The sequence below is a fragment of the Rhopilema esculentum genome, chromosome 19 (genome assembly GCF_057945365.1).
Source record: "Rhopilema esculentum isolate cy_ngs chromosome 19, ASM5794536v1, whole genome shotgun sequence".
NCBI lineage: Eukaryota > Metazoa > Cnidaria > Scyphozoa > Rhizostomeae > Rhizostomatidae > Rhopilema > Rhopilema esculentum.
This window is the reverse complement of record NC_142833.1, coordinates 8,751,416-8,764,779: the sequence shown is the minus strand read 5'-3', so window position 1 is coordinate 8,764,779 and position 13,364 is coordinate 8,751,416. Positions and strand designations below refer to the sequence as shown.

Genomic DNA, 13,364 nt, shown 5'->3' with positions numbered 1-13,364 from the left:
AAATCGACCTGTGCAAAAACAGAAAATCCTAAATTAAAGAGAATTACAATGTTTAATAAGTTAACATCAAAAGAGCATAACATAACTAAATATAAAACTTGAAAATCGCTTTGAAAAGAGCAAGCATTTGAGTAAACTAAAGCCTTTCGTCTGACACTCTTCAGAGTTTAAAACTTCAGAACATAGATCGAAAACTTTACGCTAGGAAATATATATACCCAGTTGTGGATCGAAATAAGCCAATCAATGCCGCTTGTCTATCGAGAATGTTACCAATAGGTGTTGCTTCAGTTTTCATTAAGAAGAAGATAGCTAGTTTCTCGGCTGACGTAAATTTTGGTCCCCAAAAGAAACCGGTCTATCTGAAGCTACCTTGGATCGGTAACAGTTCCTTGCGTTTTGAAAAACAGATAAAACAGACCATCACAAATTGTTTCTTTGCCGTGAATCCACGCATTGTTTACGGTACAAAAAGGCCCTTCCCTCCATTCAAAGGGATTGCGCTCCTACCTAACCAAAGAGTTCCGTTTTATATGAATTAACGTGCCAGTGTGATTCTGGCTACGTAGAAAGATTGGAGGATAGAATAAATCAACATGTTCCGTCTAGTATTAGAAACAAAACTCATCCCCAAAGAGAAGAGCCACCGCGGTCTAAAACCTGCGATTCTGCTATCGGGCAGCATTTACTGGAAAATCCAGATTGTGCAAAAAACTATACTGACGACATGTTTCAGACAATTGGTAAAGCCCGATCGTCGTTCCATCTAGCAGTTTTGGAATCTATCTACATAAGCACGAAAAAACCGCTATTGTGTAGACAAAAGGAGTTCAATTTCACCTTAGGACTCCATTGGTAACCTTTTCAATAGGCAAGCGGCACTGATTGGTCAACCTAAACAGTCATTTGCTCGCGTTTCTGATTGGCCTATTTCGATCCACAACTGGGTATATATGTTTCCTAGCGTAGAGTTTTCTATGTTCTGACGTTTTAAACACTGAAAGTGTCAGAGGAAAAGCTTAAGTTTACTCAAATGTTTGCTTTTTTCAAAGCCATTTTCAAGTTTTGTATCACCAAAAAATTGTTTGCATAAATATAAAATAAAATTTACCTCTGGTATGGACTTTTTGAAGGTTTGCTACCTATTTGCGAGACGGTGCCAATTTAGTTTCCTTATTCAGCTCATTTCATAATTTTTCTCCACGATAAGAAAATGCTGTTTGACCTGTGTATATTCTTAAAAGAGATATCTGCAAGTTTGTTTCGGTAGAACGAAGATTGCGATCACTGCCCTCTGAGCATTTACTGAAAAGTTCCCCTAAATATTGAGGAGCAAGCGCGTTGCTGTTTCTTTTTTGATAATATCTTTAATTGAGGGCCAGCCATAGCTCGGTCATTGAGCTCGGTCACCATTTTAGGATCATAAATTGATCCTAAAAATATAACAATTGTCAAAGTCTCAGCAAATACCTATGGTTATAACCTAATCGTGCTTATACAAGAATTTAACACTTTTTCCTTATATACTTTTGTTTAGACCTTTCACTTTGCGGTCGTGTCATTCATATGAAGTGAACACCGCAGTGGCTTTGGTGGTGTTCACTTCAAATCCACAGAGGAGAACTTCAATTGAAGTTTGGACCCAGTCAGTATCAGGGCTTGTAACGACTATCTGAGCACTCTGAACCTTAATAATCAATACAGACAGCTCCGTTTAGTGCGACTAGATAATTAAACCCGACAAATTCCTTAAAAATTTGACGAAAATCAACACAACGGCTGTCATGGGTAAAGGACGCTCTTCTATCTCAATTCAAGGTTTTTCTAATGTGTCTCAAGGGGCCTTACCCTCCATACCGGACTGAAAACTACTCAATTTGAAACATGATTTGGCATTTTCCGAGTTTTTTCGCGATGCTTTTTCAGGTTATGCGGTCAGAATTAAAACATTTTAAAAATATAGTTTTAAGACGGCACACTTAGGCCTACTACTGCTCCAGACAACAGTCTCGTGAAACTACTAAGTAATATTGTGGTAATATCGTTCATAAACACTTAATTGACCCTTTGCTTGCACATAAATACATACAAACATGATTATATCTGATGCGTGAGAAGGAAGAACCGCAGGATAGGCTGTCCGCCGGATTCTGTGAATCTTGCAATGAGTATAATATAAATACGAGGATAAAATTCAGCTCGTTCGTTCCATTTACTCTGATGAAGCCCTGTAAGCCGGGGCAAAAAAAATAGTATTCGTTTAATTTAATTTATTTTGGAAAATTTATCGTACAACATTGGATTCGCGTCGCCTTTTTGCTTTGTTTCTGAACTGATAGCGTTTATTGTCATACAAACGTTCTCATTACCAGACCCCTGGACGTGCCACGTCTCAGCACATTTGTCTTCAGACTATCTTCAAAATGGCGGACAGCAACTGAAGCACAGTCATACCGAAACAGGACATAGCTTGAGACAACTTTCTCACCCAAACATTTGCAATAAGTTGCTAGTAAGTAAACTAACATTGCATAAGTAGAGCAGATTATTTATTCTAATTATTTTTTAGCTATAAAGTATGTAAAATTGTTGGAGTTTCGTAAAGCCAGGCTGCAGAGCGTGGCAGTTCTCGACAAGATCTTGTGTGTGCAAGAGCAAATATAAATGTGCGCCTGTGTGCAAGAGTTCTGACAAAGTGTGCAGTGTGTGAACACTGTTCAGTTTTGATCCAATGTGTGCAGCAAGTTTCTAAAGGGCAAAGTATGTGTCAATTTGTTTCACTATGTGTGCACAGAAATTATTTATGCAAACGCGTTTTCAAGCATTCCACAAAATTGGGTCAATCATATATTTTGTATGATAAAATTTCAATTATTTTGACCCCCCCCCCTCCCTTGTAGTTAGTCAAACTTCTGAATGGGGGTATGTGATTGAAATGAAACCCCTTAAAAGTTCACTCAGTCAGTTGATTTTAACATAATTCAGTCCACATAATTCAGTCCTATAATCATGCTTGAGCACAAGCCAGCTACTGTAGTTTCCCAAATAATATTACTTTCTTTGATTCAGGCCTTTTTATGCCCCTTTTTAATAATCAGCAAGGCCACTTCTCACCAGCCCTTGCTTAGGAAATTGAGAATAAACCTAATAGTTTCTCAGACAACTGGAATATGCTAGGCAGTAGATTTTCAATTCTGGGCATCAATGGATTTAGGGCAAGCATGGTCATTTCAAAATATTAAATCAAAATACTGAGATATGAGATGACTCCAGGGCCATTCTGCGGTAATCTATAGGGTGTGGCCCTTAGGGAGTATCATCTAGAGAAACTCAGTCTGCTCACAAAATCCACATTGCAAAAGTGGTACAGGTTCTCTAATTTAGTAGTAGACAGCAACTTTTCAACTTGTGACAATCAGATGATTCTGATGATGACCAACAAGTTAAAGTTGTTTTATGAATACTAAAGTCCTAATTCATCAGCATTTCAAAATTTCAAAGAAAATGTTGTTTAGACCAAGATAGGAAAGCAACGTTTTTGCTCTTTGACTCTTCAACAAGGTAAGAGATAAGTGGTTGGGATTTGTCAAAAACATAGAACCAATCATACACCCTTTCTGAACTCTCTCGTTACTTTCGATCCGAATTTCTGCTTCCCTGTATGCTTTGAGGTTTATGTATAAGTTATTCGCTGATTTTTATCATGTTATTTTTTCGCTCTCCCATGCTTTTTTCAGATTAAGAAACTTTTAAGAAGGAGTGAGTATTGGAATTTCCTGTACTGTTACGAAACTGGAGTACTCCAAGTCAACCTTCTTTTTAATAAAAAGAAGTGTATTTCAGTTATTCTTTCTTGAAATTTTAATGCGAATCAACTTAATCTTCTATTACCCTTTAAATGACATTGTCCTGCTCTTTTTCTTTTTGAATAAAGATGAGTTTCGTTGGATGCTACTCAATATTTCTGTGTTTCTTCACAAATCGTTGCCATTTTGCAAAAAAAACTCAATATGTATCTCTTTTGTCATTTTAAGGAGTAGTAATGCACACAAAATTGTCTTCATAAGATAAATCATGTTTACAAGTAGATAAGGTAATGTATTTTTTGGCTTGTATATACTCAAATATAAATAGATAAACATCAAATTGGCAAGGGTTAAATAGCCAATGCAGCCAAACAAACCAGCAGAGGTCTTTTTTTAGCCCACATGCTTTTTATTCCCAGAGAGGCCTGTCATTGACTTTGCATCTACAGACCTTTGTCAAAAGCAGACCCCAGATTTAAGATTATCATGATGAAATTAGTCTATGTACTGACAGCTTTATGTTCTTTGGATTGTTCGGGTGTGTTACTATGTTTTTGATATTTCGCTATTTCCAAAGATTTGGTCAAAACTCACTGCTGCAGTGAGATTTTTTCACTGCAGCAAAATAGGAAAAGCTAAGTTTTGAAAATAGCTTAATTTATGGCCAGCTGGCAAGGTATTTGCATATGCATGTTTGAGGTTGATGGTTGATGTATTGCTGCATGCCAAAGTTGCATCCGATTTGTCCACTGGAAATGCTATCAAAATGACACACACAGAATGAATAAAAATATTATTTTAGAGGAAATAAATAAGAAGTTAAGAGAAACCAGAAACAAGAAAGGAAAGCAAGAATAGTCAGTCAAAATCTGGTCAGACAAATTGAACTTTCAATGTGGGACCTGTATAACCATTTCATTTATTTTCTCAATGTTGTTTTGTGGGGGGTTAAAATGTTAGTCAATAAACCTTTTCATTCTTTTTAAGCCATGTTAAGTGTTGTTCAGTGAATGCTGTAGGTAGGTGCTTTAAGGGTGATGGCACTCATGATCTTTTGATTAGGTTTTTTGGATTGAGAATAATTGGGTATTTTTAGATAAGAGAACAATGCAAAGGGGGAGCAAGATGTAGACCCTGTGATTTAGCTGCTTTTCTAGAGAGCTGAGTGCTGCTCAATCAAAACTTCAATTTGCTTTGGCCAATGCTAATCAGTAACAGCATTGGCTTCAAATAGCACTAGTCCTTGAATAAACACCAAATAGTCTGAAATAGAAGCTTAGCTTATTTTCTTAGTCTTAAATAAAATTCTCTCAACAATAAAAAAAATCGAACAACAATGAAATTTAATTTTGTCTGGCCGGTTTCAGTTTATTTTTATTAATGCTTGGCTGCAAATCAACACTAGTCTTGAATAAAGATGTGTGAAAAATAAAATGTTGGAATGAAGGCCAGGGGGTTTCTATTCGAGTAAATATAACCATCCATCATGTATGAGATGAGGTTTTAATTAGAGTACCTCACACTGTGGATACCTGCTTGGTATAAATATGTTTCATTCGTTGTTACTTGCACACATGCACAGATTCTTGCTGTAAAATCAAAGCAATCAGTAAAGTCGGTATTAAAGAGCTACCTTTACTCAGATGCAACCAGTCTAGTGATACGATAGCATCTGCTTTAAACCTGCAACAGAGAAGCAAATCAAATGCAGGTAATCCTAGACAAACAACATGAGACATCCTCAGTCACATAGTAAAAGACCTTGGATGTTTGTAATTATTTATGGGAAATCTGACGTTTGCATGTAAACTTGACAATTTCCTATTGGATGGTGTAAGTGTGTACTTATTGATGTCCTTGAACTATCCCAGGTCAAAAAACATGAATTAAAATTAATACTGCTGTTATTATTAATTATTAATTCAAAGTATATAAATTGTTTCTTCTAGATATCTTTGCTTTAAACTACAAAAATGTCTGCAGATGCACCAGATGAAGCAACTGCTCAGTTGAGCACACCATCATTTTTTTCAAGATTGATACAAAGCATTAGTCAGGTATGTCTTGGATAAACTCAATCGAGCCCAAGTGCCTAAGACACACCTAAAAGAAGCCATGGAGTGCGATTTAATGAGCCCTTGAAAATGTAAAACAATATTGCCATGCAGCCAGATATTGTTTGAAATTAATGTTGATAAAATTTACATAATTTTTTCAATGGACCAAAATATTCTGGTTTATAAGGTTTATACAAGATTTTACCCTAACCCTAATCATTTGATGACTAGATTTTGTATCCAGTTCCTTTTAAGCAAAATAGAGCACCTTGAGTTTCTTAGAAGCTTGTTTTATGGAGCACCTTCATTTTGCTTAGTGCAAGGCCTGTAGGAGTATATATATCTAGTAGTAAAACGAAAACAACTGTTCAAAACATAACATTTCGAGCATGTATTCATTATCAAGTAATCAACAGGAAATTTTCTTTTCAGTATGAGGTTTTACTTTGACTGCTAGTAATCTATAATTGGCTTTGAAAGTTAAAAGGAAATTGTAATATATCTTGGAAACTCAAAATGGGAGTTTAATGTTTTCCTAAACAGGCCTCTCTGTAAAGATTTAAGTTTGTGCATGGCTGATTGCATCCCTTCAATCAAAGCAACTGGAAGGCCACATCAAAATCCCATAACCTAATTGTCATCTATGGCAGACAAAAAGTTAAGTGGAATTACTCGGGGACGCTGGAGGACATTTTAAAGTGGCTCTAGACCAATTGGCAAAAAATTGTAGTTTTTCCCCATCGTCTTTGATGCCACCATCTGAATATCCTAGTTTAGCAAAAAAGTGAGGGGGCTTTAGCCCAGCCCCCCCCCAGCCTCCTTGCTCCAGCGTGCCTTATACTGACTTATCAGTCACCAAGTTAGTAAAAACAGGGCATTTCCTAGCTATTGTGCTTAAGGGGGGTTGCTCAGATCCCATTTGCTGACAATGCCAGCTTTGTGAGCAGATGGGATCTGAGTGAGCCAACTTTGATTTGCTGAAAGTCTGCAAATTTGCTGACAAGACACCCCTTGATGGTAAAGACTCCTTGTCTTTTCCCCAAAGGGATGTCACATTTCAAACCCCTACCTTCTGGACAGCCCTGAGTAAAAATTCATTATTAGTCAGTTCCACTCAGATGCAGTCCTGAATTAGTGATAAAATCAAAGTTTAATTGAGTATTTTTATACCAATTATGTACATAGCAGACATTTACAAAATGTATTATTATTTCTAGCGCTATCAAAAGATTCTAGATGATTCTGTCCCTCATATGACAGCAAGGTGGCTTATGCTGCTTGCATTTGGGTGCGGATATATGTTACGTGTGTATATTTTACAGGTGAGAGTTTCAATTGCAGCAGAAATAATATGCTGTTACCATGTTAATTTGCTGTTAGGGAAATTGTGTGGTTGTCAGCCTCTATGAGGACAAATTGCACCAAAAGGCAAATCCATGTTAACAAACATATAAATGTGAACTAACGTCCATTTTAGCAACGGTTTCTGCAAACCAGCATTCAAGAAAATTTTCATGTTATATTAGAATTTTAGCACATTCAGATATGTTTATTGGTCGAAGTACTGCCCTCGAGGTTGAAGTTATCTAGTATGAAGTTGTACAAATCCACAATTACTGTATTTTGCCATGTGTAAGATGGATCCTTGCATAAGAAGCACCTTTAATTCCATGTTTTTATTCTAAAAAAATAAGCTTTACAGTGTCTTACTGTGTATAAGACGCACCCCCTTTTCACAGGTCTTCATGCATCTTTCAGTAAAAGAATAAATTTGGGAATACTATAGACCAGGGGTTCCTAGTGTTTTGAGTGCTGGGCTAAAAAAACATGTATTTTTTTTGGGGGCCACTGTGTTCTCAAAATTTACACACCTTCTGTTATAAAGCTGCTAAAAATGAAATTCAGACCTCATACTTGCCAGGCTAAGTTAGAGATAAGACAGACATGCCTTTTGTTTTGGCCTTTGTTTTGTTTGGGGGTTATTACATAAACCCAAAAAAATAGTTTTGAAAAAGTTTGGAACTTGTACCAGGTTGAGTCAGAATATCGTCCTGTGCTTTTTTTAGGCTAGAGCGTTAATTTTTGTTAGTCTCTTGTGAAGGTCAATTTGAAGTGCACTTATGTCAGGTCCAGGGGCAGATGTTTGTGGATGAATTAAGAAAAGGCCGCCACTTAAAGACAGCAAGAAAAATTGTAGATTATATTTATTTAGGATTGGCCAGAAACTGCACCTCAAACATATTTTAACAGGAAAAAATCAAAGGCAAAATTCTTAAGGTTTTTTATAACTAGGTTCCATGACCCCATCTCTTTAAGAGTTGATATGAAAAAGGATGGGTCTTGCAAAGTTTTGGATTTAATCTCAGCATATCGGCCTATAAGATGGAGAGAAAGATAATAAAAATGAATGAATGAAACCCTATAAAACGATCAAATGATTAAATAAAGCATTTCCTATTTTGGTATCCCTCTCAGACCTATAACTGTCCACAAAGAGCATATTAAAATTTACTTCAGAGAAAAAGAAGATAATGGAGCAGACAAAAGAAAAGGAGGTTAAGAATGGCTGCTAAAGACACTAAATTCATTCAAACTGCAATGTTTCAAATATTACGTTATGTTAAACTATAACATTAAAACTCATCAAGTAGAAAGTTTAACATCATGAAATAATCAAGATCATCATTAACATTTACAGGTTTTAAAATTCTTTTTCATCATCCGTTTCATTCACAACATTCAGAACGTGCCCTCCAAGAGAATGCGTGGTATAACCCTCCCATTTGGGAGTAAAAAAGCTTGTTTCAGATATTTTTCTATCGCGACTGGAGAATTATCAAAGTTTTTACTAATTTTTCTGGGCAAAAGTGAGATTATTCAAATTAAGAGAACAGCTGCTCCAAATATCATAATATTTTCTCAATGAAATGACACTTTGCCTTCTAAAGAAAATGTTGGGACAATCAATGTTACTATGTATAAGACGCACCCTCAAACAAAGCCAATAATAATTCCAAAAATGTGCATCTTATGGTCGGCAAGATTTAAGCCATTGAGGATCATTTTTTACTTGAAAACCAATCAAACAAAACTTCAAACCGTTGGCAACATTGTTAGTTTAAAATTCAAGCTGCCTTTTACAATGTCAAAATTTTAACTTTTTATTGGACAAACTGTGAGACCTGAAAAAAGTTCTGTTAAATGCAGCAAAATAGATTTAGAAGAACATGGACAAGATCATATTTGGGTGTTGGAGTATCAAAATGTTCATTTTGGCATTCTATTTTTTGGAAAGTGATAGAGTTGAAGATTTGTGAGAGAGCTGATCTATTGAATTTTGTTGCAACAATTCTCTGCAATTAAGCCCATTGCGAAATTTCGTATATTCTCTTGTAACAGTGCCTGCAATGAGTAGATTTAGACACCCAAAAGACCCCCAATCTCATCTTAATAGGAACCTCTAAGTTTGGGAATAGAAAACTTCAATGAAGCTGTAAAAAACTGAAATTTCAAAAATGACACTGATTCTTGCTTAGGTTTGTATTGATTAGGTATATACTTGACTGTACAATTAATCTATATATACAATGTTTTGTTACAGGGCTGGTACATCATTACATATGCGCTTGGTATTTACCTTCTGAATTTATTCATTGGATTTTTGTCACCAAGGATTGATCCTGCATTGATGGAAGATCCAGGTAAGCTGTTAGCAGTAGCTTGCAGGGGCAGATCCGGAGAAAAATCTGACTGAGTCTAGGTCAAGGCTAAGTGTGGCTAGGAAAGCAAGTTTATTGCTCACAAGTTTTGCACAAAACCTCAAGGTATATTTTTATGCCCAAAAAAGCAAGGTTGATATTGATGTTCTTGGTATCATGGGGTGCTAGCCATTCACTAAGGCCATTCACTAAGGCTCAGGCATGCTTGACTGAGTTGTTTCTCTGTCACACCCTTAACATAGATGGTAGGAACTTAGTACTAACCATCCTGTTTCAATGACTTCTTTACCCATGTCTTGAAGTTGTAAACTCATAAATAGTGCAAGACTATTTCTCAATTAAAGATGGATGCTGGGCATTTAGTCTAAACAGAATCAGAATTCTTAGAAATCTATTGAGAAATAGAGATTTTTGATCATAGATTTTTATGATGACATTGCAGAAGATGGCCCAACACTGCCGCAGAAAGCAAATGAAGAATTTAAACCATTCATCAGAAAACTTCCAGAATTTAAATTTTGGTTTGTATCATTTTTTTAAATTTTCTATAACTACTATACCTTTCTCCAGCACTTTTCCCAAGTTCTTCATTTTAATGCATTTATATTTCGCTCACCGCAATGCTATTCTCTTTTTACCACCCTCCCTTCAATGTCCTTGTAATAGTCAACCAATTTGATTGCAGTCCGTTATTATAATTAGTTTGGTGCTTTGTAATTGGTAATGATTCTATCTATCTAGTGTATGTTCCTCATTCTTTCTTGTTGCTATCAACTGTCAATATACATCACAAAGTTAAAGGCTATGTAAATTGCAAGTTGTAAACTTCCAGCGTCTGTCACTGCTTCAAACGAATTTTTTTAAGCACAAATTATGGGTCTGGTCCTGATTTTTTTAATTTTTTGGGTTACAAAATTTTATTGTTCTCTGTTTGTTTGCAAAATATTTCACATAAGAAAGAAGTTAGAGCGGAATGAGTAATACCATTGAATCACTAGTCATTAGAATCCGGCAAATCATCAACATGTGATCCTCTGTTTTATGTTGTATTTTTTGTGGCAGAGACACGTTTTTGTAAGAGCAGCAAAAAATTTCTTTCCAAGGGTGTTGTTGAGATCTAGGACATATCTAAATTTGCATGCCTGCACAAGATGCATTTTAGATTTTTGCAATTAAGTTATTCTGTAAATTGATCCTTTCCAGTTCCTTGCTTATTATTTACTCTTTACATCTTTGATTTCTTTCAATATACTTATTTTTGTGTTTCAGGCACTCGTCATTTAAGGCTGTCATCGTTGCATTAGTCTGCACATGTTTTGACGCATTCAATGTCCCAGTGTTCTGGCCTATACTTGTTATGTATTTTATCATCCTGTTTGTAATTACCATGAAGAGACAAATCAAGGTAAGAACTAAATACGAATTCATCATTTTCATCAAAACTCTCAGTTTTTATCAAAATACGTAGTTTAAAAATGGCCAAACTACAGAATGGCCTGATGTACAATTTTCGGTACCTGGTGAGGCAGAACGTGCTGGGACTGGTTGGGAGTAGTTGGATTTATTTTTTCTACTTTTTATTTCCTGAAGCTGACTCGATGTCAAAAAATTTAGAACCCCACTCTCCTTATTTGAACTTCCTGTTTCATCGACAAAAACCTTTGACTAAATATTTGAACTTCAAAATTTCATTGCGATCCAATCTACAATTCTTTAACTTGATAAAAGGCTGGCGCCCTTCTGGACTTGGCAATGACCCTTCCTTTTGTCGGTTATTTTACTCCTGGAAATGGCTGACCTCAGAGTAAGTCTGAGGGCCATTTACAGCTTATTCCCAGGCTGCAGATTGCCTGCCCATGGGTTAGTTGATCGATAGTGTTTGGATAAACTGGCTTGCGTTTTATAACTGGCTTGTGTTTTATAACTGGCGTAGTCTTAAGCCTTATGATCCTCAAATGTATTGAATTGTAACTAGAAAATTTGTGGCAAGCTTCAAATTTTTAAGTAGTTTAAACTTTTGTTTAAGTAGTGTACTTGTTTTAATTACCGCGAGCCCTTTTACGAGTCACGAACATTCCTCTATTTTGTATTAGATTTTAACTTCATTGGCAGAAAAGTTCCATTTTATAACCAACTGCTAGCAAATATTAGTAATATGCCACAGTTTGTTGAATATATATTTATATATATACAGGAGAGTGAGCTACTCACGAAACAGGCTTGTAGAGATAAAACATGTAGTTTTATTTTCTCCAACTCTATGCTATATTATGCTCTACGTGCAAATGTATTGAGCACTGTGCTACGGAACTATCAACAGACAAATTTCTATATACATTTATATATATTGTTTAATTTTTCAGCATATGATCAAGTACAAATATTTACCATTTACTCACGGAAAGAGAAAGTACCAAGGCAAAGAATCTGGGCAGGCGTTTGCACAGTAGTAGAAATTGGTTATGCTGTTTAACATGCATAGTGGTGAAAGATTTGGGTAGCACCACGAGATCTCTCTCATTCCCATCAAACTCTGGACAAGTTTAATTCATTTGTCATCTAGTAATTCTCTTGTAAATTAATTTTGCTCTACTTCCATCTTATGTTAACCTTTTAGCAATCATTTTACAATAATGTTGTTTATTTGTGTCATCCAAACCCGAAGACAATCTAGAAATGGGAATTGCACATCTGACTTTACATTCCATGAATATTTTTGAAATGGCGAAAAGTTAAGATACGACCCCCGGTTTCATTTTGGGTCATCATTAGGCAATGCTGCTGATGGTTTTGTTATTATAAATGGTGAATGGCAAATGTGACGTCTGATCATGCCATTTTGTGTCTTGATCTAAATATCTAGTCGGGTAATTCATCAATGTTATCTATTAATGCCATATGATTATCTTTTAAGCAAGCGAAACCTTTTCTTAAAACTTTTTAATCAGTATCTTGTCTTTTATTCGCTTAAAGACTCCTCTTTATTTGCAAAAAACAGTGTCACATACATCGAAGTACGAAGTGAGACTCAGGCTTACAGTTAACCCTACAAATCGGCGCAAATAATTGAAAATATATCGCGTGAAGATTTGTCTCTAGTATCATTTGCTCATTCGATATCTCAGTTTCTTCTAAACACGAGAGTTCTTTTTTGCCCGATTCTAATTTATGATGATAAATACGTTTTCCCGATAATGGAAATGTTGATTCTTCTTCCTGTTTGTAACTCTATTGAAATTTTCTCGTGCATACCAGTTTAAAAGTGGATTCGATACATTTCAGTTTCACAAAGCACGATTCAACCTAGAGTCTAGTTTGAATTTCACTGTGTTGTTTGTTTTAGTGTCTTCTTCATAACTCATCTCTGTCCATATCCACAAATTGTTCATATGCTACAGAAGTGCCCAATATTGGCCTAGTTTGTTGAAGCAGGGAAGTGTGTATTTGAGGTGAATTACTGTACTTTGGGGTTTAGCTTAACACTTCAGATTGATATTCTATTACAAAGTTAGTGCTTCGTAAAATATTTATTCTTGCTTGCTAATCATCCGTTAGTCTGCCGGTTTAACACAAGTGACAATGTTTGTGCCATCGGACGGTAGGGATACTTTATGGTGTGTGTATCAAATGAAGACGCCAAGAAACGTGCGCTGAAACGAACGTTAAGGCTGGGAAACAAGCAATATCAGTTTATAATCTAGGGTTATTTATACGTAATGTTAAATGTGTAGGTATACGTTGGTTGTGTATGTATTGTATACCTGCGTCAGCTCTAGGGCCCT

The 13,364-nt window shown here is 35.8% G+C and overlaps 1 protein-coding gene across 2 annotated transcripts; it reads left to right on the top strand.

The window, feature by feature from the left end:
• The first annotated feature begins 2,357 nt into the window (after positions 1-2,357).
• On the top strand, positions 2,358-12,532 carry LOC135688047 (protein RER1). 2 transcript variants are annotated; one of them, XM_065204738.2, is made up of 7 exons: positions 2,358-2,512; positions 5,756-5,863; positions 7,081-7,185; positions 9,465-9,564; positions 10,004-10,103; positions 10,852-10,987; positions 11,946-12,532. In XM_065204738.2, the coding sequence occupies exons 2-7, from the start codon at positions 5,780-5,782 to the stop codon at positions 12,030-12,032; spliced, it is 612 nt and encodes a 203-aa protein (XP_065060810.1). In that variant the 5' UTR covers positions 2,358-2,512; positions 5,756-5,779; the 3' UTR covers positions 12,033-12,532. The 2 variants fall into 2 exon arrangements, with proteins under 2 accessions (XP_065060810.1, XP_088970119.1); XM_089113993.1 differs by having other exon boundaries at positions 2,373-2,512; positions 10,025-10,103.
• The last annotated feature ends 832 nt before the right edge of the window (positions 12,533-13,364 follow it).